Source organism: Heliangelus exortis, chromosome 13, assembly GCF_036169615.1.
Source record: "Heliangelus exortis chromosome 13, bHelExo1.hap1, whole genome shotgun sequence".
Lineage (NCBI taxonomy): Eukaryota > Metazoa > Chordata > Aves > Apodiformes > Trochilidae > Heliangelus > Heliangelus exortis.
In genome coordinates this window covers 5,036,723-5,059,529 of record NC_092434.1, presented here as the reverse complement: position 1 = coordinate 5,059,529, position 22,807 = coordinate 5,036,723, and the positions used below count along the sequence as shown (strand labels likewise).

The following is a 22,807-nucleotide window of genomic DNA, read 5'->3' as shown; positions in this document are numbered from 1 at the left end:
ACTTGTGCCATCCGTGACGATTTAACGCCAGTCTGGGGGCCTGCGTAGCCGGGTGGGGCAGCCTGAGGTAACTTCCAGTCAGGCCGTCCTCACGGACCACCGCAACATGGAGGAGCTCCAACCAAGGTGGCTCCAGCAGAGAATTTTGTCCCTTAGATCAGAAGGTGGCAACTAACAGCAAAAAAAGCCAAAAGAACAGCTCGTTTGTCACTGCCTCCCATGGCCTTTCACACCCATCTCTGAAGAGAAGGCTGGAAACAGTTAATGCCCCCAAAATCTGAGATTCTTGTGTCATCCATGATGATTTAACGTCAGCCCGGGGGCCTGCGCAGCTGGGTGGGGCGGCCTGAGGTAACTTCCAGCCAGGCTGTCCTCACGGACCACGGCAACATGGAGGAGCTCCAACCAAGGTGGCTCCAGCAGAGAATTTCGTCCCGTAGATGAGGTGACAACTAACAGCAAAAAAAGCCAAAAGAACAGCTTGTTTGTCACCACTTCGCATGGACTTTGACAGCCATTTCTGAAAAGAGAAGGCTGGAAACACTGAATGCCCCCAAAATCTGAGATTCTTGTGTCATCCACGATGATTTAACGTCAGCCCGGGGGCCTGCCCAGCCGGGTGGGGCGGCCTGAGGTAACTTCAGCCAGGCTGTCCTCACGGACCAACGCAACATGGAGGAGCTCCAGCAGAGAATTTCATCCCGTAGATGAGAAGGTGACAACTAACAGCAAAAAAAGCCAAAAGAACAGGTCGTTTGTCACCACTTCCCATGGCCTTTCACACCCATCTCTGAAAAGAGAAGGCTGGAAACAGCTAATGCCCCCCAAAATCTGAGATTCTTCTGCCATCCATGACGATTTGACATAAGTCCGGGGGCCCTTTAGGCTTAAACAACTCAATGACGCACGTTACACCCATCGGACCGAGACCGAAGTCCCGGTCCAGCCCTCATCCCGCGTGCTGGGGTGACCGCCCCCCCGCCGCCTCCGAACTACACTTCCCCTGGTGCCCGGCGGCCGCTCCGCCGCTCCATTGGCTGTGCCGGCCGGAAAAGGAGGGGTGAGCGGGCGGCTGCTGCCTGGTGGCGGTGCGGGGCTGCCCGCAGCGCCCGTCCCAATGGCGGCGCTGAAGTACGCGGGGCTGGAGGACACGGACAGCGAGGAGGAGCTGCCGCCGGGCTGGGAAGAGCGGACCACCAAGGACGGCTGGGTTTACTACGCCAAGTAAGGGATGGGGAGGGCGCTCCTGGAGCTCTCTGACCCTGGAGTCGCTCTGGGGCATCATCTGTGGAGCCGCCGGTGCTGCCCCTTCCGCACGGGGTCGGGACCCTCCATTTCCCGCCCTGCATTCTAGGGCTGAGCTGCTCCCTTTGGGCGGCTGTAGCCGGGGCCGAAGCCGAAGCTGGGCTCGGTGACGGGACCGGTCCCCGTGTGAATGCGTTTCCGCGTACGGTGCCCTCCTGGGAGTGCGGGCTTGGCCGTCCCGCAGTCACCCTCCCTGTGCTGAGCCCCCAGGCTGCGCGGTTCCGCCCAGACCACCCCCGGGCAAAGCCCCAGCCTCCTGCTTCGGGTGAGGGTGCTGAAGCGGCTCCGGACACTGCTGGGTCCAGGAGTTGTCACGCAGCTGCTGCAGTACCCGCGGGGTGCTCTGGGTGGGGTTTACACGTGTGGGCGATGGAGCCTTGAGCGATGTTGGAGTTTCCTTACTTTCCTCCTGACTAGGAATAGAGAATAAAAAGGTCTGATGAAACTCAAAAGCTGTAAATGCTTCAACTCTTCAGTGCACCGGATCTTTAATAAGAGGAAAAAAAAAAGAAAAAGTATTTGTCACCCTCTGCTTTAGAGTGGAAACTCACACTCTGAAAATGACTGCATCCTCACCAGTTATGAAGAAGATAAATAACACTTAGTGGAATATGCTTTTATGTGTTTTTCTTCTCTCTTGTGGTTTCTGTAGTCATGCTGATCTTGGAATCTGTCTTAGTCTGTTTAAAACTTAAAGATTAATTCCCTTTCACAAAAAGGGGTAAAAGTGTAGTGCATTCCCACCTGTAGATAGCTGGCACCTTCCGGCCAAGTTCTGGTTTACAAACACTGGGCAGAATGTTTTGGTTTTATCCACACTTTGTTTGTAAACACCACAAATTGTCTGTATACATTTTTCTTAGCTCAAGCTCTTGTATATTTCCTTAGAATTCAAAAGTTCTTTTAGAATTGAATGGTGTGGTGGAAGTAGGAAATTTACAAAATAGTAATATAATATTGAGTGTGTTTTTTACACTAATAATTCAGTAGGTCTGTTTTGTAACTTTTGCTTCTCATAGTAAACAACAAAACGTAAAGTGAACATCAAACATTTATTTGAAATTTTTAGACTCCCAGGCTCTCTGATTAGTTACTTTCCCTTCAGAACTGTGGCAATATGGAAGCCTGATAATTTCTAACAGCAGTTACCACCTTTCTTAAACAAGGGATTGACATATTTTTATTGTGTTTGTTTTGGGTTTTTGTGGAAAAAAAGCCATTTTTGGGACTTTATTTGAAAAAAAAAACAACCATAACAGAACAAAATTCCATACCAAACAACCTTTGAATTGCACCAGAAAAATTATTAGGCAATCTTTTTAAGTCTTTAACTTTCCTTTTTTTCCAGCCACTTGGAAGAAAAAACACAGTGGGAACATCCTAAGTCTGGGAAGAGAAAACGTGTTGCAGGAGGTTTGTGTTAAACTGAAATTACAAACATCAGCTGGAGTTTGTGCAGGAACTAATTCTCATGTGTATCTGGTTTGCACTAATCACCTACACAGACTGAGCTTGCAAAAATACAGCTGATTTCAGTGGGGTTTTACCTATGTGATTGTGTCTGTAGAGTGATCACTTTGCAGTTTTATGGCTTTCTTGTGTTGCTCTGCAAAGCCAAAATATTAATTCCAGGACAAAGGGATTGTTGTACTGTGGCTTATAAAGCAAATAGTCAAAGGCTGGAACTCTCTGCTTAGGTTCTGATCTCCTGGTGTCTATCATATAATATTTATACTTTGATTATATTCTTCAAAGAATGTATTAAAAAAACCCCAAACACCTGGCACAGAAAGAAGTCCTGCTAGCTTTCATTTTGCTTTCTTTCCCTCACCCAAGTAGGTGTTTTTGCCAAACCAGAAGGCAGCCAGTGTTGCAGAACACTTCCAAAGGTGTATGACTTCTTAAGGACCTTGGATTACTTCCTTAAAGTACATCTTCCCAGATGTGTCCTTAGGGATACTATACTGATCACAAACCATATTTGTTTCAGCATTGGTAATCTAACTGTAGGTATAGTTACAGTTAGATTAATCAAAATCAATAGATTTTGAGCCAATTTAATACTTTTTTAATAACTGAAAACTTTTCAGCCAGGAGTAAAAATACAGGGAATGCTGTCTGTTAAGGATGTCCACGGGCTCTTATATATTAATTTGTTTTGTCTGTCCTTCCATTTTAAATTTAACATATCCATAGCCACTTGAGGGTTCTAATCTTCCAGCTTTTGGTATGTATTACATGTAACTTTTCCTGGTTCAGTGTTTTCTTTTTACTTTATCAGGGATAGCTACTAAACTGTGTGCCATACAGACATGTATGTACTGGAAAGCATGGTTGCATTTTTCAGGTTTGTGCTGTAACACAAAATAAACTTGGTAAAGAATTTTTAGAATATGCTTAATATAGTAGTCACAACAATTCTACCAGGTGTCTCATATATTGTGCTTCCATTAGGAAGCAGCTGTCTGTGATGAGGGAAGCAGTTCTTCTTTTAAGTTCCAACACTGAAGTGCTGCATCACTTGCTGAAATGTTGCAGATTTTTGCCATCTCTGAAAATTAAACTTCAAACCTGAGTATACTCTAATGTCTTCTGAAAGATATTTTCTGTGTTTCCTAGGTCTGCCATATGGATGGGAGCAGGAGACTGATGAAAATGGACAAGTTTATTTTGTAGAGTAAGTATCTAAAGAAGTAGAATATTAACAAGTAGGACAGCTGTGTTTCATGTTGGGTTGGCTTTTTGAGTTAAAATAGTGTATCAGCTGAAAAGAAAAACATTAATAAGTATAACTTCAGAATGCAGATATGACAGTTGTAGCAGTGTTTAAACATCTGTTTGTGGTTTTCTGAATTCTTCCACGTGCACTGAAATAGTTGCCTGGGTGGCAGATGGAAGCAACTTGTGTATCCACATCTCATAATGTGAACTGATCCTCAGGCAGTGTTTGTGTTGGCTCATTTTGCCTGTAGACCTTTATGGATAAACTCTGTACATATAACTTTAAAAACATCCAGAAGTTGATGGATGCTTATTAACATTTCCTTAAACATCCAAGATGAAAATAAGATGGCTGCAGCTCTGACACACTTGCAATCTAAAGCACAGAAAGAAAAGAGGACAAGGGTTGAGCTAGCAGATTTTTCAAAAGGTAAGGAAGGGGACAGTTCACAGAAGCAGAAAGAAATTTCTGGGAACATTTCTGTTTGCATCTTTTCAATGGCAGGGTCAAAATGGTGCAGTTATCTTTGACTTGGCAGACTGGAGAATGTTCACAGGCCAAAATAATAAGTGTGCCCTCTGTTCTATAGTTACAGGTAGAAGACTGAAAGTTGTTGCTAATTGTCTCTTTTTGATAATTGTCTGAAGAAAAGTAGAACTGCGTTAGAAAAGCGAGCCTGGCCCAAATTGTGCCATTTGCTAAGATGACATGAAGCTATTTGTTTTCAATTGTTTGAGAAATAAGTTCTGAGCTATATTTCTCATTGGTGTTTTGATTCAAGGGTGTAGTGTAGGCCCCTTTTATAAAGCCCTTAAGAGAACACAATAGTCCCTAATGTGATGACATTTTTTTCTCCTTTACAAAGCTCTGCTTTCTATGCCAGAGGTACATTAATGGATGCATGTTTCCCCATTACAACAACTGTGAAAACAGGTGATTAAAAAATGTAATTGGGACAACTTTAACAAAACTGGGAAAAAATATTGATTTTTGGGAGTTTAAATAATCCACTAAAAGTGTACAATAGTAGTTGGAATGCATTTAAAATCTGAAGGTAGAGTACAGAATGATCAAAGCAGTTGAATTTTTGTGTTCTTTTGCAGCCACATAAACAAAAGAACAACCTACCTTGACCCAAGACTGGCCTTTACAGTTGAAGATAATCCAGTAAAACCTACTATTAGACAAAAATATGATGGAAACACTACTGCAATGGAAATACTCCAGGGTCGTGACTTGAGTGGAAAAGTGGTTATAATAACAGGAGCAAATTCAGGAATAGGTAGGTTAATACTACATATAAAGTAAAATAAGGTTATTTTACAGGCTATTTAGATGTCATCAGCTGTTGCTTAAATATCTGTTTACTTCTGGTATTCAGATTTGGTTTGCATTATATTCATGTAAAACCTGTAGTTAGAAAACTTTGTTCAGGTTTGTGTACTGCTTAAAAAAAAAAAAAAAAAAGTGTGGAGAATGTGAAGCTTAGAGGAGAGCCACAGGAAAGACATTGAGCTCTGAAAGGATATTTTTTGTAGAAAAATGTTGTATATATTTACATTATGTAAATATATAAAAGATGCCCGTGAAAGGTAAGAGAAGTTTATTTTTATCATCCTGGTGGCTAGGATGAGTAAGGTTTGCATGGCTGCAGCAGAGTCCAGATAAAGCATTCAGAAAAACTCCTGAGCAGCAGCAAGTATGGTCTTTTATCCTATTTGAGGGCCTCTGAGAGCATATAATCTGAGCTGGGCTGTTTGACTTCTGATTGACCTGTTTGATGGAGAAAACCAAGGTTCAAACTCCTTGGTGCTGTGTGAAGGGAATACTCCCTCTTCGGGACTGGCTAATAGTGTTCTTGCCCAATTAATTTGGATGTAATTGGCAGAATTTGAAGTTTTCTTGTACTGTGTCGTCACAGTCTTTAAAATAAATTAAACTTTGCTTAATTCTTATCTGTGCTTTGTGACTCTTGGCACAGTGTCATGTAGTGGTTTGCAATTTGGAGATCCCCATGAGCTTTAAGTCTATACAAATTCTTTGGGACTACAAATTGTGGAATTACTAATTATTTAGCTCAAACAGAATCCACTGACTTTGGAGTTTATTTCCCAGTTACTTAGAATTTCAGTTCTTTGCTTCACCATGTGTTGTAGATCTATTAAACACTCACTGTATTTTGGAACTAGTTTCTCCCCTCTCTGAGTATTTTGACTAGTAAACAGTTACTGTATTTTCAAAATACTTAAAATGCTTTTAGAAGTAAGTAGGTATAGATATTCCCAAGGAAATTCTGCTGTGTGTTAAGAAGAAAGCAATTAAAAAAGAAGGAACCAGGACCAGTTAGGTTATGGAGGGAAGGCAGTTTCTTAAGTCCGCTGATTGTGTGAAAGTCGCACTTCCCAATTTTTTCACTAGAGGGCTGTGTTGCTCTTTGAAAATACTAAACAAAAGAGACTTACGCTTTTCCCTGGTTTTGGTAAATGCTTCTGAAATTTTATTGTGTTCTTAATTGTTAGGGCTGGAATGCAAAATTCTAAAGAGCATGTCAGCTTTTCATCTAGCTTGAATTTTATAAAAATATGTGATATTTTCTACTGCATCTGTAAATGTTCTCAAATCAAACAGGTGTTTTTAATTACTTTGTTTTAATGTCAAGGAGAAAGTTGGATAGCTAATGTGACTTTTCTGTGACTTTTATAAATATTACTATCTGTTTTTAAAATTCATAAAGCTCCATGACCTTGAAACTATATGTTCTGTTGTCTGTATCAGGTTCAGTTGCATCTTGCCTGTTGTGACTGCTAGATATGCATGAGTAGTGAAATATAAGTAGTATTACAGTATATTATGAAAGGGGAAAATGTGTATGTTCTGTGCAGAAAGGCAGATTCCACAGAACAGATTTCAAGTTTCTCTAAGATTTTATCACAGAACTGAACCATTGCTCAATGGCAATTCTAATTTTTTATGCTGTATGAAGGTCAAAAGAGATCTGTTAATGGTCTTTGTAAGGAATGCCCAGAACAAGCACAAATTAGCTCAAGAAAGTGAAAACCACTCTTGGCTTTGAGCAGCCTAATTTTTTAAAATAATGAAGGCAATCCAGAAACTTCAGTCATAATGTGGCTTTCTATATTGCTTTTCTTGATTATGTTTTACTAGAGTAAAGCATGCAATTTTATAACTGTGGAAACGTTTTATGTTATTTCTTCAAAATAATTATTGGTTAATGGTTGGATAAATGGAATTATCTTCTTTTCTGGCAGTTCAATTGCTATGCAGTGAAAAGACCTTGGCCAAGAGAAAAGTTGTATACTGTGTATTATTAATCAGTACTTATAAGACTGGTGACTGCTCCAGGGAGTTTTTGGTCTGCATATACTTTTGGTGTAAGAAGTTACTTTATTTCATTTCTTTCTTGTACAGAACTTCAGTATTAGCAACTTTTCTCATACTGGTGCAAAAGCTTGGGAAAACATAGTTTATCACAAGTATATGCTTTATGATTTTAAAAGTTGTTTATTTTATAAAATTATAAACAAAGGTTTTTCTGTTTTTTTCCTTTCTTCTTTTTTTCCTTCCTGATGACTCAATTGGTGTATTATGTTTAATGTATGGAAAACTTAGCTGGATGTAGTTAGTAATATAAAATGGTTATTACAAAACTTGTGCAAGCTGGCTTATAGCATGTCACTTTTAAACTTGAATTCTGATTAAGTTACAGCTAAAAATGAAAGTAAATTTAAGCAGAAAATAATGTTTCATTAAAATGTCTTCCTACAACCAAAGGAAATGCAAAGCAACCTACTTTTTTTTTCCTCTGAACTACAAAAATACAGTTAGCAGCTATATTCTTTCATTCTGTCTTTGTAAATTGATCTGTGCTCTAGTCTCACAGCTGATTTGTCTCCCTTTAAACAGATGTAGCCAATACTTGAGGATCAGGTATATGAAATCAGGGGAAGAGACTTGGAGCTAAAACTGCTTTGAGCTCAATTTACAGAATAGAGCCTGTGCAGCTTTTGAAATGCATTTTGTATTTGATGAGCTGTATTCTCAGTATCAAATGTCATAGTTAATTGCAGTGAGAGTTTGTATATATACACAAACATATCTGAACATTGGGAAACTGTAGAGGGTAACATTTTGACAATGAGTAACTTGATAATTTACTTAATCATTATGGTAATACGTAGATTATTACATTTTATTCACACATGCTGGTGCTTTTGTGATGAATTGCAGAGCTACATAATTTGTATTTATCAGGTGCTTTTCACAGTATCACCTGAACCTATTTCAGAAATCTCTCTGTGATATGGGACATTATTTGAACACTTAACATGTGTAAACAATGTAGAATAGTTGCCACCCTTAAATCTTTGTTTCCAAAATACTAGGAACTTTTCTACTTTCCTTATTGGGAAAAAACCCAACCCTAATCCAGTAAAGTTCTAGTGGTCTGGAATGTGAGATTGACAGTGTTAATTCTGGGATCAATAGCAGCTAAGATCTGACATTGTCAGGGTAGAACAGAACTATTGGAAAATGAAGTATTTATCTTTTCAGTAAGCATACGTGGCTTACATTAACTCAGATCCAAAGGTATTTGTATTTCTGTCATTTTATTGTTTTTTAAAAAATATTTTTAGTAGCTTTTTACTTCTGTTTATCTAAGAATTATTAAAAAAATGGTAAACCTCTACATAGAACACACAACACGTAGCCCGATTGCTGTGCTTTCACTGTGTTCTTTTTGTACTCAGTACTGGCAGAGGCTAATGAAAGTTTGTTGTATTGGAGTGAAAAATTGCATAGCTTCAGAATTTCGAAATTCCTGATTTCTGAGCTCTTGTTTCTGTATGTTATGTAGTAGTGTTTGAGCACCTCCTGTATAAGTATTTTTCTGAATCTTGTACTTAAAAACCTACCTTCAGAGCCTTGATAGAGACAAGTGTGGTTAACTGATGTTGCATTTCTTATGCCACTTAAGCTATTACCCATAAGAGGAGCAAAATTAAAAATTTAAAGCTTATCTAAATTTTTTTGGTGAAGGTCTTTTAAGGATCCTTAATAGAAGCTGGCTGGCTTTCACCATTATGTCCTGAATCTTTTGGCAATGGAGAGATAGGAACAGTACGTTTAAAAAGAACACTTTTACATCTTAAATAAAAAAATTACTGTTCTGTACCAGCAGAGAATTTAGTGAATATGGGGAACCATTTCGTTGCAGAAGTTACTGAGGTTATTTGTGAGCAGCATAGCATTTTTACTGAGACTATCTTTATCTGCCTTCACAAAGAAGGTAACATTTGCTGAATCCTAATTAGACCAGTGAATGGTCTCATTTAAGTCAAACTCAGATCATATGGGAGGAATAAAACAGATCCTTTCAAATACCATGGAGGACTTTCATTTTAATAGTATTAGTCTTGACTGTCTTAAATATGTTTGTTGTCTTTCACTGTGTTGCATGGAGTTTGGTGCTCTAAACCTGCAGATGTTTGTCTGAATTTCTCAGTAAGGAATTGTTCAGCTCTATTTTTGACTGAGATTGCAAATTTTCCTTGAAAAATGTGCACATATTTCTTTGGAAGCACAGTTTATTTTCTAATTTCTCTCGTCTGTTTCCAGATGAAACAGTATCTGAAGGCTATGTAACTGGCAGGATGTCTACAGAGGAACTGTTAGATCCACTTTATGATTTCTTGTATGGTTTTGGAATTTTTCTTATACTGTAACACCTGAACTTTGAAAGTCTTAAAGATCAACCTCATTTTGTTAGATGGTTTGTTTTGGAAAAAATAATCTTTGAGGGAATACATCTGCCTGGTTTTGTTCAGTGGTTTTATTTTTCTCAATTATATTAATGTGTTAACTTTTCTCAAACATTTCCAAGTGTTACTTGGGTTTTTTTTTTCTTTTTTGTATGTTTTATGGTGACTAAACAGCAAGGTGCTTGCTTTCATTTTTTTCATGAGGATAAAAAGCAGGACCCTACTTGTTACAATCTTCGTGAATGGTCCTTTCCTTCTATTTAGAGTTTTTCCTGATATTATGAAAAGTTTGAAATCAAAACTCTGAAGCAGAATTATTTTTCATAAATGGATTAATTCTTGTGAACTGATAAGCTGAAACTTCTCCATGGTTTTATTAAGTTCTTTACATAATTTTGTTGTAGCTTGACAGTGCAGAAATAAGGGAAGTAATTTTGCTAAGGAGATGCATCTTATGTTCTTACTATACCAGGATGGGTTGTGGTGAACAAACTATTAGAGCCTTTGCATGGTTCTATGTTTTCATGCTAGGAGTGTTTCACAGGTAGAGAACTGAAGTGGATATTATTTATGGAAGTTTGGGATCAGAGCTTATTGTTGAGCAGGTGGAAAGATCAGCAATGTATAACCTTGGATTATTTTTCTTGGCCAAGTCCTAGCTGTCCCTGAGATTGTTTTCGTGGGATATTTTTGTATTTATTGGGCTTTTAAAAGCATGAAAGATTTGTTCCTTGGTGTATATTTTTCTAGTGAGATGTAGGCTCCACGCACCCCATGTTTCAGTTCTCTAAGCAGCACAGTATCCTAAGAGAAAAGTGTGGCTGTCCTGGTTGCAGCTGGTGTGTGTGCTTTCCCCTGATAGAACAAAATAGCCTCTCATGAGAAAAATAAATTGCCCAATAAGAAGATTATTTTGCAGATGTGACTTTTACACCAGGGTCTTCTGCCAGCACTGTTGCATTGTTTAGGGAATGGGTTCTTGCCATCCTTTGCCAGTAAAACAGTGGTGATGAAGGATTGGTTTTAAGCTCTTTTAAAATGTGGTTGTGTTGGGAGGGTGAAGGGGAAAATGAATCATCCTTCAGTTTGGTTTGGTATTGTGCATGATGCTATGTATTTTAGTTTCATGTTGTTCCTCTGGCTTTAAGAGTCTTACTCTTTTTCTTGAGGAAAAAGCTGCTTGCTTAATGAAGAATTCATGGGAAAAGTAGCTTTGAAAAATTAAAGGCTGAATTTCTTAAGTCCTGTGATCCTCATGCTGTAGACCAAACTAGCATGGATTGTGTTAAACCACATAAGTAGCCCTACCCTAAAAATGTTGGTGCCTGCAGAGAAGTTTTGTTGTTTACTTCTTACATAAACATACCTTAAAAACAAACGTACACTTGGCTAATTTTTTTCCAAGTATTTTATTTGTGGAAATCCAAAACTTTGTAGCATGCATGATTTTTTTGTGCCAGTGTTTTGGTGAATGAGAGTATAGTGCTTTTCCAGGAGAGCCTCCATCTTGCAGGAAGGGTATTTTTGGTACATTTTCTAGGTAATTGATGTAGAAAAGCACAGTTTAGCGAGGAGAATGTGCCTGTGGGGTGGAACTTTTAACTCATTCTATCGTGGAATGTTAGTAGCTGTCAGACAGGGACTAGTTCTCTGTATTTTGAATAATTAAACTACTAAAAGCTGTGATTTTCAGGCTTTGAACGATCTTAACAGAAGAGGGTTCTCTTTAATTTATAGTGCTGTAGTCTGAAAATTTATGGTATGTCATAGTGACTGAGTTTTCTGTGAATGCCATTGCTGTTTTAAAACACTGGCTTAATGCTGTTACCGCTCTGCTTTATTTAAGGCTCCAACTACTTGTTAGATTTTGTAAATATTAAAAGGCTGTCTTGGACTTCTGTAATATTTTTTTTACTGAGTGAGCTGAAAATGGTGTCAGATGTTCATACATCTTTTTCATGTCCATTTTGATGAATCTATTTATTACTTCTGTAATGAGTAGTACACATGGTTGGTTAGCCAAGTTATTGAACTTCATCAGCCTTGGCTGAAATTCACAATGCATGTGAAACTTGTTGTAACATGTAAGAAATTACATCTGGGCTAAAAGGTTCAATAATGATTATTACTTGTAATGGAATCTTTTCACGAAGGATGGGATTGAGCTACATGCTTGTGTCGTACTTTCTGGAACTTCTTTTACAGGGGAATAATATACTTTTAAAACAAGAGCCTTCATATGTGGTACTTGCCTCTTATCTAAGAGTTAAGACTTCTAAGCAGGCTGCAGTGTAACTTGGTCACTTGTCTATTGAAATATTTAATTTCACAAAGGTCTTTTTCGTTATTTTCTGCATATTTCATGGTTCAGGGATGAAAAGCCCTTTTCCGTGTGTCTGTCTTGCTGCAACACAGAGCTGCTCTCTTTGTTATCTTGTGCCTGCATGTTTTGAAAGCTGGTTGTGCTGCAAAACTTGTTTGTAGAGTTTCAGCTGTACATTTGTGTATTTTCAGAATGCTTGTTAGATGTTGGAACAGAACAGGTTGATAAATGTACACTGTTTTCTAATGACAATACCTGATTATTTTTTAGATCCTGTTAACTCTAGTTACAGCCTGCAGATGTATGTCAGTGGTCATGATGTTTGTGGCTTACCAGCAGGAAATTTCTTAGTGACTATGCTGAGCAGGAGGGTCACAAAAAAAATGCATTTTAATATCTTGTGTCCCTTTCAAACTTCTCATGCTTGATTATGTCAAGGATTTATAGGGTTTTGAAACTCAGGTCTGAAACAGTATATTTGTACCAAGAAGGAAGGCAAAGGAGACAGGTAGAAAGTTGGGAAGATGAAGATCCAAATCCTGACCTAATGATCAGCAATCTTGCTGCCGACTTCAGAATTGGTGAGGTCAGAATATTGCCTGAATTGTTAAATTGAAATAGTACTGTGAGGAAGGAATTGATCAGGTTCTTCCTAAAGTCCTGATTTTACAGATATAAAGTTTTGTAGGCATAAGTATTTCGGGGTATAATATCCCCTTCCCCAAACTGGCAAGGTCTTAACTTCATGGAGGATGAGAAAATTGGTGTAGAAGATGAAGCTGTAATCAGTCATTTGCTTCAGACACTTGTTGTTCTTGGGTGATATGTTGGTCCAACAGCAGACCTTAAATGTCTTCTTAAAAATACATTAGCTTTGGGGTGAGAAGATGCATGATATGTTTTTGTGCTCTTCCTGAAAGTGTGACAAATAGGTCTTTGACTTTTTGTCTGTGGCCTTACATTATAATTCAATGACTTCCATTTCTTGTTCATTTTCCATTCTCCTTGCCTTTGTGTATAGACACTTTTTGTTAATACTGTTCTTATTCTTCATCTTTTGTTTCAGAATTTCATCTCCTGCCTTACTTTATATGTTGGAACCACATGATGGATCATTTGAGTTACATAACAGCTTCCCGTCTCCCTCTTTTCTTGGTAGTTTAAAGTATGCCCAAAATATATACCAGTTCTGAACCTTGGGAGGTTGGTACCCATCTTGAATACCATCTAATCCAGATGAACTAGAATTTAAGGAGGTAACCCAGGATTGAATAACTTTCAAAACCTCCATGTCACCTTGCCCTTTGCTGCCTGTCTCTATCTGCTGTTCTTATTTGCTTGCACTAGGAAGAACAATGAACTTCATCTTCCTCGTATTTGGTCATTTTCATAGGATCCTGAAATGGCTCTTGTATTAAAGTCTTCCTCTGCTGCTTAACTAAACAATTTGTCTTATCTCGTGTTGCCCAAAGGCAGAGGTGGGTAGTGACTGCCAGAAATCAAGTAGTTTTCATTTTTGATCTGTTCACCTGTTCCTTTTTCCCATGACACAACCTCTTTAGTACAGGATCCAGTGGTCTCTGTTTGATTCTTTGAAGACATCTTTTTCTTGTAACCTAAATTGTGGACTGGTTAGGACAGAACCTTGTTTCACTATTTATCTTTAAAATGTCTAATATACCTATTGAAATACTGTTTATGTAACTCAAATAAATATCAAGCTTGTTTTAACAAAAAAAGATTGGTCCAATTTATGTTGTAGTGCTTTCTTTATCTTTGCACAACGCTAAGCATTTTTCATGCAGTAACTTAGGGATTAAAGCTTGGAGAATCTAGCACTTCAGCAGACAGCACAGTATGTCTTTTAATTATTCTGCCTTGGAAGAAATATTTCTCTTTATTAGATTTACTTCTTTTATTAACATTGCACTATTGTACTTGCTGAGAGGAGATTCAAAACACGCAACTAATTTTTTGTTACGTTTAATTAGAGCTCAGCAGTATGGAAACCTCTGATACTGTTGGTGTACAGAAGAACAGAAGTTACTTGAAAAGATGCTAGACAACTTCTGTCTTTTTTCTCCATTTTTTCTTTGATGGGAAAAGCTGCTGTGTTGCCTAAAGCTACTTTAGAGAAGATCAGCTTTAGAGAAGGAGAATTTGCCAACCCCATTTCTTTGAACTTTGAACTTTTTTTTTTTTTCAAATATAGGATTAAAAAATCCAAAACACCATAAAACCCAAAACCAAACAAACCCCCCCCCAAACAAACAAAACCAAAAAAACCCCAAAAGAAAAACCCCCCAGAGATGGTAAAAGATGCATTTAGAATTCTTTGGGTTTTTTTTTTTAGTCACTTGTGTAAGATTGCCTAAGCAAGTGTGCTAAAAATAGCAACAATATAAAGGAGTAAAAGTTCCCAAGTTTCGGGGATGAGTTAAAAAATATATATATGACCCACAAAACAGCTTTTAAAACCTAGTTGGTACTGAATGTTGGGTCAGGTATTTTATAAACCCTGTTATGAATGCTCTTACACTGCTACTTTTCCATAGCAAACACCCTTCAAGGGTGTGTGGATTAGCTAAAAACTGGATTTTCTTTATTGTTGGCCTTTGATACTTGATACTAATATTAGGTAAATTCTTAATGATTATTTTTTGTGTGTGTGTGACTTAAGTTTTGTTGGCACTGTTTCTGTTCAACTTGTCTCAGCTTTGTTATAAAATAGCAATGAAGATACAGTACCATGCACAAAAATGTTACTTATTTACTTAATAATGTGTTTTGTATTGCCACTTATAAGTAGATTGGCTTTATATAAACAAAAAACCCCATAATGATTAAGCATTCAGGAATTATTACTTTCTGGGATATAGTGTGCCCTAAATGTCACATCAAACTTGACTGCTTGGATCTGATTTAGCTTTCATTGAGATTCTGGTTTGATTGTGACTTAGATTGTTGGCAGATTTATTGTCTTCTGCTACTCTGGATTCCAGTTAGATTTTTAATTTGAAAATGTTTAGTTTGTGATAAAAGTAGAAGTAGTGCATTAATGTAACTATAGTCTAGCAAAATATTTTTTAACCCTTATGAATGTAAATGTACATAATTCTGAAGAAGTAATTTAGCTTTTTCTAAAATAGGGATCATGAGCTCTTCTCATTTTGAGACAACGTTTAGTTCAGGCTTCTTTTAAAATGTGTATCCTTCCTTCTGTCTGGTGGCTTTTAGTTCCAGCATATTTGTGATGTATGTGCTTGATATAGTCACTGTTCAACGTTTTTGTTTGCTTGCAGCATCTTCAGTTATGAATTTAGCTTTGTTTGCCTCAAATGATGCATCTTTAATATTTTGCAGGAAAAAAGAGTCACAGATCTTTATAATCCCACTGATGTAAGGATGTTTTTTTGTAGTTTAGTGTTGTGCTTTCTTCAGTTGAAAAAAAAATTTAAAGTTTTGTCAATGACAGTGACTGTGCACTTACTGTTAAAAATAACTTTGCCTTGCCTAGAACAGTACAACCTAAAGAAGTGTAATGTATGAGTGCATATTTTAAAGGTGGTTAGATGGAAGACAGACCAATGCATTAGTCATTGTGTTTAGTTTTGGTTGGCTTGTTCTGTGGTTCATATAGCCAAGAAAAACACATTTATTCAATTTACACACAGAGGGAGAGGCAGAATGTGTCTTTCACATAACCGCAAACTTTCTGATCACAGGTATCACTGTGTCAGTACCATACCTGCAAACACAAAGGCAACATTAGCATTTTGTGTGAATTGCTCATTTTAACTTTAGTCTGTTCAAAATATCATCATCCTTCATTTGCTCGAAAACGTACATTTGGAGCAACTTATCTCAAAGATTTTACCCTAAATATCCATATTCAAGCAGAGTGATTGTGGCCAAGCAGTCTTGACACAGAATATGTTTTGGGTGCTGTTTGGGCTCTGAAAAATAAGATCTTGTCAATGATCTAATGTTTTGCACGTGGCTGCCATCACTCCATGTGTAAGATCTTGTGGATGTTGTACACTTAAACCACTAACACAGGCAATGATATCTTGGTTGCAGAAGATTCTTCCCTAAATCACTTGTCATTGTTGCAGTATTTCAACTAGAAAAGAATCTTACGGAACTCCAAACTCTTCTGTCACTTTATGTTTAGCACCTTTGAATCTGCTTCTTCTCTGAAGTGTTGAATAAGATGATCTGGTTCATTGGTGCTTGTATTTGGGCCTTCCAAGTTGAAATAAACCTTGTGATTTGTAGGCAACAAGTCTTCCATTAATATGCAGTTCTCATGGGTCCCAAAAATAAAAAAACCCTGCTCTGTTTGCTGAGGTGTAACAATTGGGATACCTATCTATTTTGGAATACTGTTTGCTACAAGTTCTTCACTGTGTAACTATTCTCTGTAGTAAAACTGGGATTAAATTGTATTTAGTGAAGATTACATCTTGCATTTTTTTAAAAAAAATTATTAGTATTATACATTGCAGTAGGGCTATACCCTTAAGGCTTTCCCCATTCGTTTTTAACTAAAATTCAAGTTTACTTTTGATCCAGGAAAAATGTACACAAATTGTACACAAATGTACATAATTAAATGATTTAAATTATTGAAAAAAATAATTAAGTACTACTTGGATGATGATGAGATGTTGAAGATGAACTTTCTAATGGTTAAGTAAAAATTGTGCCCTATCAGAATGTTAAGGATGTCAGAAGATGCACACATACTGGCATCTTGCTTCTCTTAAACCTGCCAAGACTCTGCTGGTTCTGTGTGTGCCATAGGATTTCTGTGTATGGTGTTGGATTTGTGCTGTAGAAATATGTTGGCCCAACAGTGAAAGTAATCTTCCAGAGATCTTAATTTGCACCTCTGTTTTACTTTGGTTTATTTGCCTATTCTCACAACAAGAGGAAGTATCTGAGAAGTTGTTTAATTTTTTTCTGGAAAGAATTTAGAACAGGGAAAGCAGAAAACCCAAGAAAATAGTGTATTTTTTTTACATTCTCCTTTGTTATTGCTTCTGCCTGGAGGAAGGAGTTAATTTTGTACACTATCAGAGTTTAAATCCAAGCTCCTGAACTTGTCAGGGCCTCCAGAGCTCTTCTATCAGTGCCGAGAAAGGAAGAAGTTGTTCTGAATATTCTAAATGTGAGCACAGACCCTGTAGGGCTTTTACATTGAGATCTACACTGTTGCAAAGAGAGATAACATTGCTGCTTTTCAAATGTTTTGTAAATGACAGATCCAGGGTATCCTGAAGTGTTTGAGAGAAGGTAGAGAAGCTAAAGAGAAGCTAAAGAAAATGTGCTATTGTTTGAACTGGTTTTTTTTGGTTTGTTTTTTTTTTTTTTTTTTTTTTTTATTTCTTCTATATATTCAACCTTTCTTACTTCCATTTGGAATAAAGGAATGTTTTAAAATACATAACTGCCTGATGCTATGGTATCAAAAGTGAGCAAGTTGCTAAGTAAATCATACTTAAACTCCACTGAACTCTATGAAGTTAAAATAGTGTTACCTCTTCCTCTTGGTATTTAATCTGATAGATGGTCAGAAAAGTTGCTTTATGAATTATGCTCTGCAGAAAGTAAAAGAAACACCAAGTAGCAATAGTTATAGACAGTCCCCACCTTGTAGCCAGAAATTCAGTAGTTGCATTGGAATTTTATATATTTGGTTTGGGTACCTGAATTTGTTTTTCTCCTTTTGCATACATCCAACCTTTCCAAATACAGTGCAGAAGTGTTCATGAATGAGTTAATCGTTTAAAATATGTCTGACAGGGGGAGGAATCAGCCCTTGAGCTGTGGCTCCAGTATTTTGAATGGAATCATGGACTGCTTAAACATCCTCTGAAGAGTTTTTTAAGCACATGATGTCATGGAAAGGTTCAGGGTGTGTCTTCCTAAGGGTAAAGAATCACCCTTTGGTAGCCCAGAATAAAGCAAGTATGACCAAAACAGGGGTGTTTAACACTCATCCCCAACTTTGTAGGGAAAACTCAAGATTGTATTAAAATTTGTGGTGCAAAACTTACTTGGTTAAATTGTAATCTTTCTCAGTTTAGCTTATATTGAGAATCTAGTTAATGATTGTAACAGAGGAGGATGTGGAATTTATTATTTTGCAGTGTGACAAGGGGTGGAGCCAGCAAATCATCATCATCATGCTTAGCTGATTAAACTGGCTCCCAGATGTAGAACTTGGTGTAACAGCAGGAAACTTCTCTGCCCAGGCATTCCAGACACTTTTAATACTATAGTAAGCTGGTAAAAGGAAGGGGGCTTTTTTGTTTGTTTGGTTTTTTGGTTTTTTTTTTTTGTGCAAAGCAAGCAGTATACAGCTAGCAACTTGTACAGTGGTACAATATGTCTTACATTAGTTATGTGAAAAATTCTAGTTAAATACACTTAAAGGGGAATTAGGAGCAGGGGAAATCTTTGCGTATGCTGTAGCTGGATTCTTGTGCATGCGATGGATTACCCAGGTAATTAAAATTGCTTGGCAGAATGAATGGCTTTAAAAGAGATACAAGAGACTTGCTTGGCTTTAAATACTGTAAGTAGGTAAACACAGAAAGTGGTATAAATCCATCTTGGTGTCTGCTGCTTTTATATAAAGTTATGTCTAATGCTGAAACGGAATGTTTTTGCTCAGGGGTGTTTTAGGAGGAAGACAGCCAATCTTAATAGGTTTTTTCATAAACAATTTTTAAAAGGAAAACATGAACATGCTTTAAATGTCATAAAGCTAAAACAAACCTCTTTTCTTTGACTTTTTCACATATTCATATTGCTGGGAATTTCAGTTTGAGTCTTCATTTTCTAATTAAGCTTGCCTAATTGGAATTTGTTAAGCTACATCATACCTCTTTCAGATAGATGGAAATGTTGTATTTCTCCACGGAGATGGGCACCCTGTGATGCTATTGAGTTCATATCACAAATATTTAGTATCTCACCCCTGATGGTAACACAGTTTTTGGCTCAATTTTCTGGACTTTATGAAAATTCTGCACACCATCTGGTGTAAATTCACACAGATTTCTTCCAGTTAAATAAAGTTTACCTTGGCCCAGCTTCTATGCAGCTTTTCATTAATGAATTGATGAATGAAACAGAGTATGCTTACAAAGCTTGCAGATGATGTCAAGATGGAAAAAGTTGCAACTGTTACTGGGCAGCTTCATAATTTTAACTGATCTCATTAAATTGCTGTATCATCCTAAATTAACAAACTGAAACTAATCTGAAATCTTATTTTAGAAAGGAGAAATGAAGTGCCCAAATGCAGAATGGGGAAGAAATTAGCAGTATTGCAAAAAAAGTTTGTGCACAGCCAGTTAAAAATTCACTGTGGGACTTTGTTCTCTGGATGAAAGAAAAATCCCTGGGGATATAGATTCATTCTGCACTTCAACTGCATCAAGTTGTGAACTGTCTCTCCACTTGTTTCAGATTTAGAAAGAATGTGCTTGCAGATTGTCATATCAGTGAGAGTTGCAAATGAGGGAATTTTTAATGGATTATTTTTCTTTGTATCATCTGGTACCTGTAGTGACCTGTTCAGTCCATAGTACCATAACCAGTATATTGAAGCTGTGTGGTATTTGATTATTCATAAGGAGAACAATAAAGAAAAATTGTTCTCTGTATACCTGTTGGTGATGGAACAAAACCCAAGTTGATACTACACAGATTATTTAAGGAAAAATTTAGCAAGGATTTTAATGGCATGGATAATAAATCATACATGCAGATTACAGATCTCCTTCAACAGAGCTTGACAATCTCCTCCTGGGAAGTGCTCTACCTGGAGTGCTTCATCCAGTTCTTGAGCCCCTACTACCAGAAAGACATGGATGTGCTGGAATGTGTCCAGAGAAGGGGCACGAGGATGATCAGAGGGCTGGAGCACCTCTCCTATGAAGACAGAGAGAGTTGGGGTTATTCAGTCTGGAGAGGAGAAGGCTCCAAGGAGACCTAATTGTAGATTTCCAGTATCTGAAGGGGGCCTACAAGAAAGCTGGTGATAGGACTAGGGGAATGGATTCAAACTAGAGGAGGAGAGATTTAGATTAGATGTTAGGAAGAAGTTCTTCAGCATGAGGGTGGTGAGACAGTGGAACAGGTTGCCCAGAGAGATGGATCCTGGTGACTATTGAACTGATATGCAGGGAGCTTTGGTCTACTTAAAAATGTGGCTCATCTTTGGAGGTAATTTTATAGCTCTGTTTTATTACCGAGATGTATTTCTGACAAGGACAATGTTTTATCATAGGTTTTGAAACTGCAAAATCTCTTGCACTGCATGGGGCATATGTTATCCTGGCCTGCAGAAATATGTCAAGAGCCAATGATGCTGTGCAACGCATTCTTATGGAATGGGTAAGTAAATGGATATGGTGTCTGACAATAAGCTATAGTTTTCAACATGTGAAGTCTTTTGTTCAGTAAAGTAGTTAGATTTTTCCATGGTAATATAATATATATTTAAAGAAGAAAGCAATTGTCTTATTTTGTAATATCCTGTTCAGTCACTGGTGTATCTGTGGTAGAGATTTTCCATTTCATGCGACTTCACTGGACTGCAGGGCTTGTCATGCTGTTACCCATGGTACATACAGGTGCTTTTTGGGGGCAAAAACTTTGGAAAGAACCACTGAGGTATGTTTCATAGTTCATACCATAAGACATTTCCAGAACCAATTTTTTTTTTTTCTTTCTTCCCCCCTGGATCTTCCTAGTGATGACTGCTGATTTCCAGGAGATAATCTATTGACACAATCCAATTTGCTTGACTTGAATAATAAACCTCAGGGTCAGATTCTTGGAATTTTGTTTCTTTCCTGCTAAAATTAGGGATGAGTGTTTTAGCTTTATTTCCCAAACTCTGAAAATATGTCAGCTGCTCCCAGATGGTGTGAGAGAGCATTCAGTAGAATTAATATTTACATGTAAGTAGTCTACAGATAATTATATTATTTATTAGTTCAAAACAAACAGTTCTTATTTAAAAGTATTTCCAAATAAATGATCCTTATAAAATTGCTAATTTTGGAAACCACTAATTTCTTCAAGAAACAGTCTTTGGGTTTAGGCCTTTTTCTCTTGTCCAAATGATGTCAAGTATTAGGAGGGGAAAAATATCTTCCTTTCACCTTCAATATTTCACATTAAATCTCTTTTCCAATTTTTTAATATTTCAGTAATGGGGAATTCCAAGACAGTTTCATTAGGGGCAACCATAGCCTGTGTTGCTTAAGGTTTATCTGTCTGAACTCTTTCAATAAAGTTTGGTGATATTCTGTCTTTTGAATTTAGTAGTCCTAGTCCAGCATAATATGTTTTTATGTAATTAAAATAAGGCAGTACTTAGTACCTTTTATTTTAAAAATATCTCTTTACCCTCTGAATTCTCTGACCACTTTGAAGGCAATGGAAGATCAGGAGTACTTGTCTTAATACCTATGTTGTATCACCAAAAGTTAATTAATTCTTAATTGAATGAAAATCACTGAAGGTCAACTTACTTCAGAAACACTAAGTTTGTTTACAAACAGTTTTCAAATTCTAATTGTTTAGAAAAGAATCTCATCTGTAAAGTGGGTAGCTGGAAAACCATCAGTGCATCTTTACAATGGCTTTGTTGTTGTTTATTGAGAGGGACTAATTAACTTTGATTATTGCACTAATATTATGGCACTTTGACAGTCCCTCAGATTTATGACTCTGGGAAAATAAACAAATGAAATGCAGGTGCTGGAGCAGAAAGAATAAGTTATTACTGAACTTTAATTACTTGGTGTGTGTAACCAGGAGAGAATTAGTTGATGAATTACAAGATGCTTAAAATTTACATTAAATTGTAAGCAATCTTGAGGAAAACAAACACAAAAACCTGCTCAAAAGTTACTGAAAATAATGAGACAAACATTAATTTGATTGATACTTGTATCAAAATATTGATTGAAAATATTTTTAGCTTATAGGTGTAACTACAGAGCAGGAAGCTGTTAATTAGAAAATTCTTTCCTAATATTAACAGGCTGTTAATTGAAAATTCTTTCCTAAAATTAAATAGTTTAAGAAAAATGTTAACAACATCTGCATGTGGTTCAGATGAATATTCAATATGTAGCTACAGTTATCCTACTTTAAGGAAGTGCAAAGTATCCACAGTATTTTGTCTCCCGTTTCTAGGGAAAACAAAAATACAGGAAGGAAATAAGTTTACTGTTCAAATTGCAAAGTTTTTAAATAAAATACAGCAGTTTAGGATGCAGCTTTATAAAGCCTCATGTTTATGTTTTTCAGGCAGTATTTTTTGCAACCATGCTACCTAGTTGTTTTCTGTTTTCTTCTAAATTTTTGAGATTAAGTCTCTGAGCTTTACTATAAATACTGTCTTCACTATTCAAAGGGGTGGAAATTTGGTGATTCATCTGGATGTCTAAACCCCATTTTCCTCTAATTTGCAGGAACTATACTTTTATAACTTAAAAAACCCTTTGCCAATTGAATGCTAGTGTGCCATCAATGTACTGCGTTGGTGATGAGTTGGGTATATCTATAATAACGTGTATGTTACCCAAAGCCATGTGTATCCTAGGCCATCTTTTCTGTGGGACAGTATGCTTCAGTAGTTGAGCT

The 22,807-nt window shown here is 37.1% G+C and overlaps 1 protein-coding gene across 2 annotated transcripts in view; it reads left to right on the top strand.

Annotated features, from left to right (window-relative positions):
* Window positions 1-1,048: 1,048 nt before the first annotated feature.
* Window positions 1,049-22,807, top strand: part of WWOX (WW domain containing oxidoreductase) — a 472,928-nt gene continuing 451,169 nt past the window's right edge. The window contains exons 1-5 of one of the 2 annotated variants that reach the window (XM_071756661.1): window positions 1,049-1,224; window positions 2,654-2,718; window positions 3,925-3,982; window positions 5,131-5,309; window positions 20,436-20,542. In XM_071756661.1, coding sequence (XP_071612762.1) covers window positions 1,118-1,224; window positions 2,654-2,718; window positions 3,925-3,982; window positions 5,131-5,309; window positions 20,436-20,542 — 516 coding nt within the window. In that variant the 5' untranslated portion in view covers window positions 1,049-1,117. The remainder of the gene's footprint in view (window positions 1,225-2,653; window positions 2,719-3,924; window positions 3,983-5,130; window positions 5,310-20,435; window positions 20,543-22,807) is intronic. The other variant, XM_071756660.1, reaches the window with a different exon arrangement.